This window comes from Trichinella spiralis (assembly GCF_000181795.1).
Source record: "Trichinella spiralis strain ISS 195 chromosome Unknown Scfld3432, whole genome shotgun sequence".
Classification (NCBI taxonomy): domain Eukaryota; kingdom Metazoa; phylum Nematoda; class Enoplea; order Trichinellida; family Trichinellidae; genus Trichinella; species Trichinella spiralis.
In genome coordinates, this window is record NW_003530371.1 from 1 (window position 1) to 1,152 (window position 1,152).

Consider the following 1,152-nt stretch of genomic DNA (forward strand, 5'->3'; position numbering starts at 1 on the left):
AGAGGTCCGAACCATGACAACATAATTGAAGACTGACAAGGCTTTAGAAAGGCGCCGGAGATAGCGAGCGCTCCCGCCGCGAGCGAGCCGCCTATTGGTGGTTCGCGTTTGGGTCGACCGCGGGGCCGCCGACCCTGGCCCTATATATAGGGCTAGAAAGCGCGCCGCGCCATATACATGGATAGAGAGAGATACGTCTGTGTGTGTATGCGTCAGTGGTACGATAGTTGTACAAGAGGACGCGTTGGTTGCGAGAAGTCGGCTTTAGAATACGTGGTTTGCAGTACTGGTTGCAGTATTGCCGTATTCCGAAGAGTCGAATTGGGAAGTGTGGACGAACCGAGTCGAAGTGCAAGGAAGGACGATCGAGCGAGAGACTCGTGGGTACCTTATTGAAGGGCATTCGACTTACCGTTAGGAACAACGGTAGTAGCTCGGGTATTCGTACACTTCGAGCGTGCAGTCGCAACGTACAGAGTTAGCGGAGCTAGGGAACCGGAAGACGTCCGCGAAGGAGATCGCCATCGACGAGAGTTTTTGGACCCCGATCGCTGCCCACGCCGTGGAAGATACACCAAATCCACTCTTTATTATACAGTCCACTTACTTATTGGCCGGACGAACGAACGTCTGGTCTATTCATACCTGAACGTCAGATTACTGTCGCTAGTCTGACTCTAACAGCATTACTATGCATACAATGATATTCGAAACCATCATATTCATATATTGTTATTCAAAAACATTGCGATGCAGGTGCGACAGATTTAAAATCAATAAGTATCAGCAAACAGAATATGGTTTTCGATTTCTTCGGCATCAACAACATGCATATAATATCACACTGGTAAATCACGCGCGATGATGCCGAAGTACGTACTCTATATAATGGCATTGCTAAAATTGCGTGTATGATCATTATACTGATCATCATGTTGCTACACTATTCGTACAAAAATACAGTACCCATTAACACTGCGAGTATTCACAACCGCAGTGATAGTCGTATTTTACATAAATCATCATGCCTATTTTGGTATACTTATTAAATCCTGCCACACATTTAAATTGGAAGTTTAGGAAAGATATACATAATCACATAGTAGATAGTTTATTGCTTCTATACCAATCACATACATTACTATACTTTAA

The 1,152-nt window shown here is 44.8% G+C and overlaps 1 protein-coding gene across 1 annotated transcript; it reads left to right on the forward strand.

Moving 5' to 3' along the window:
- The first annotated feature begins 177 nt into the window (after positions 1-177).
- On the forward strand, positions 178-675 carry Tsp_15527 (conserved hypothetical protein). The gene is given in 2 exon segments (XM_003367930.1): positions 178-380; positions 399-675. 2 exon segments carry the CDS (start codon positions 178-180, stop codon positions 673-675), a joined length of 480 nt encoding a protein of 159 aa, XP_003367978.1.
- The last annotated feature ends 477 nt before the right edge of the window (positions 676-1,152 follow it).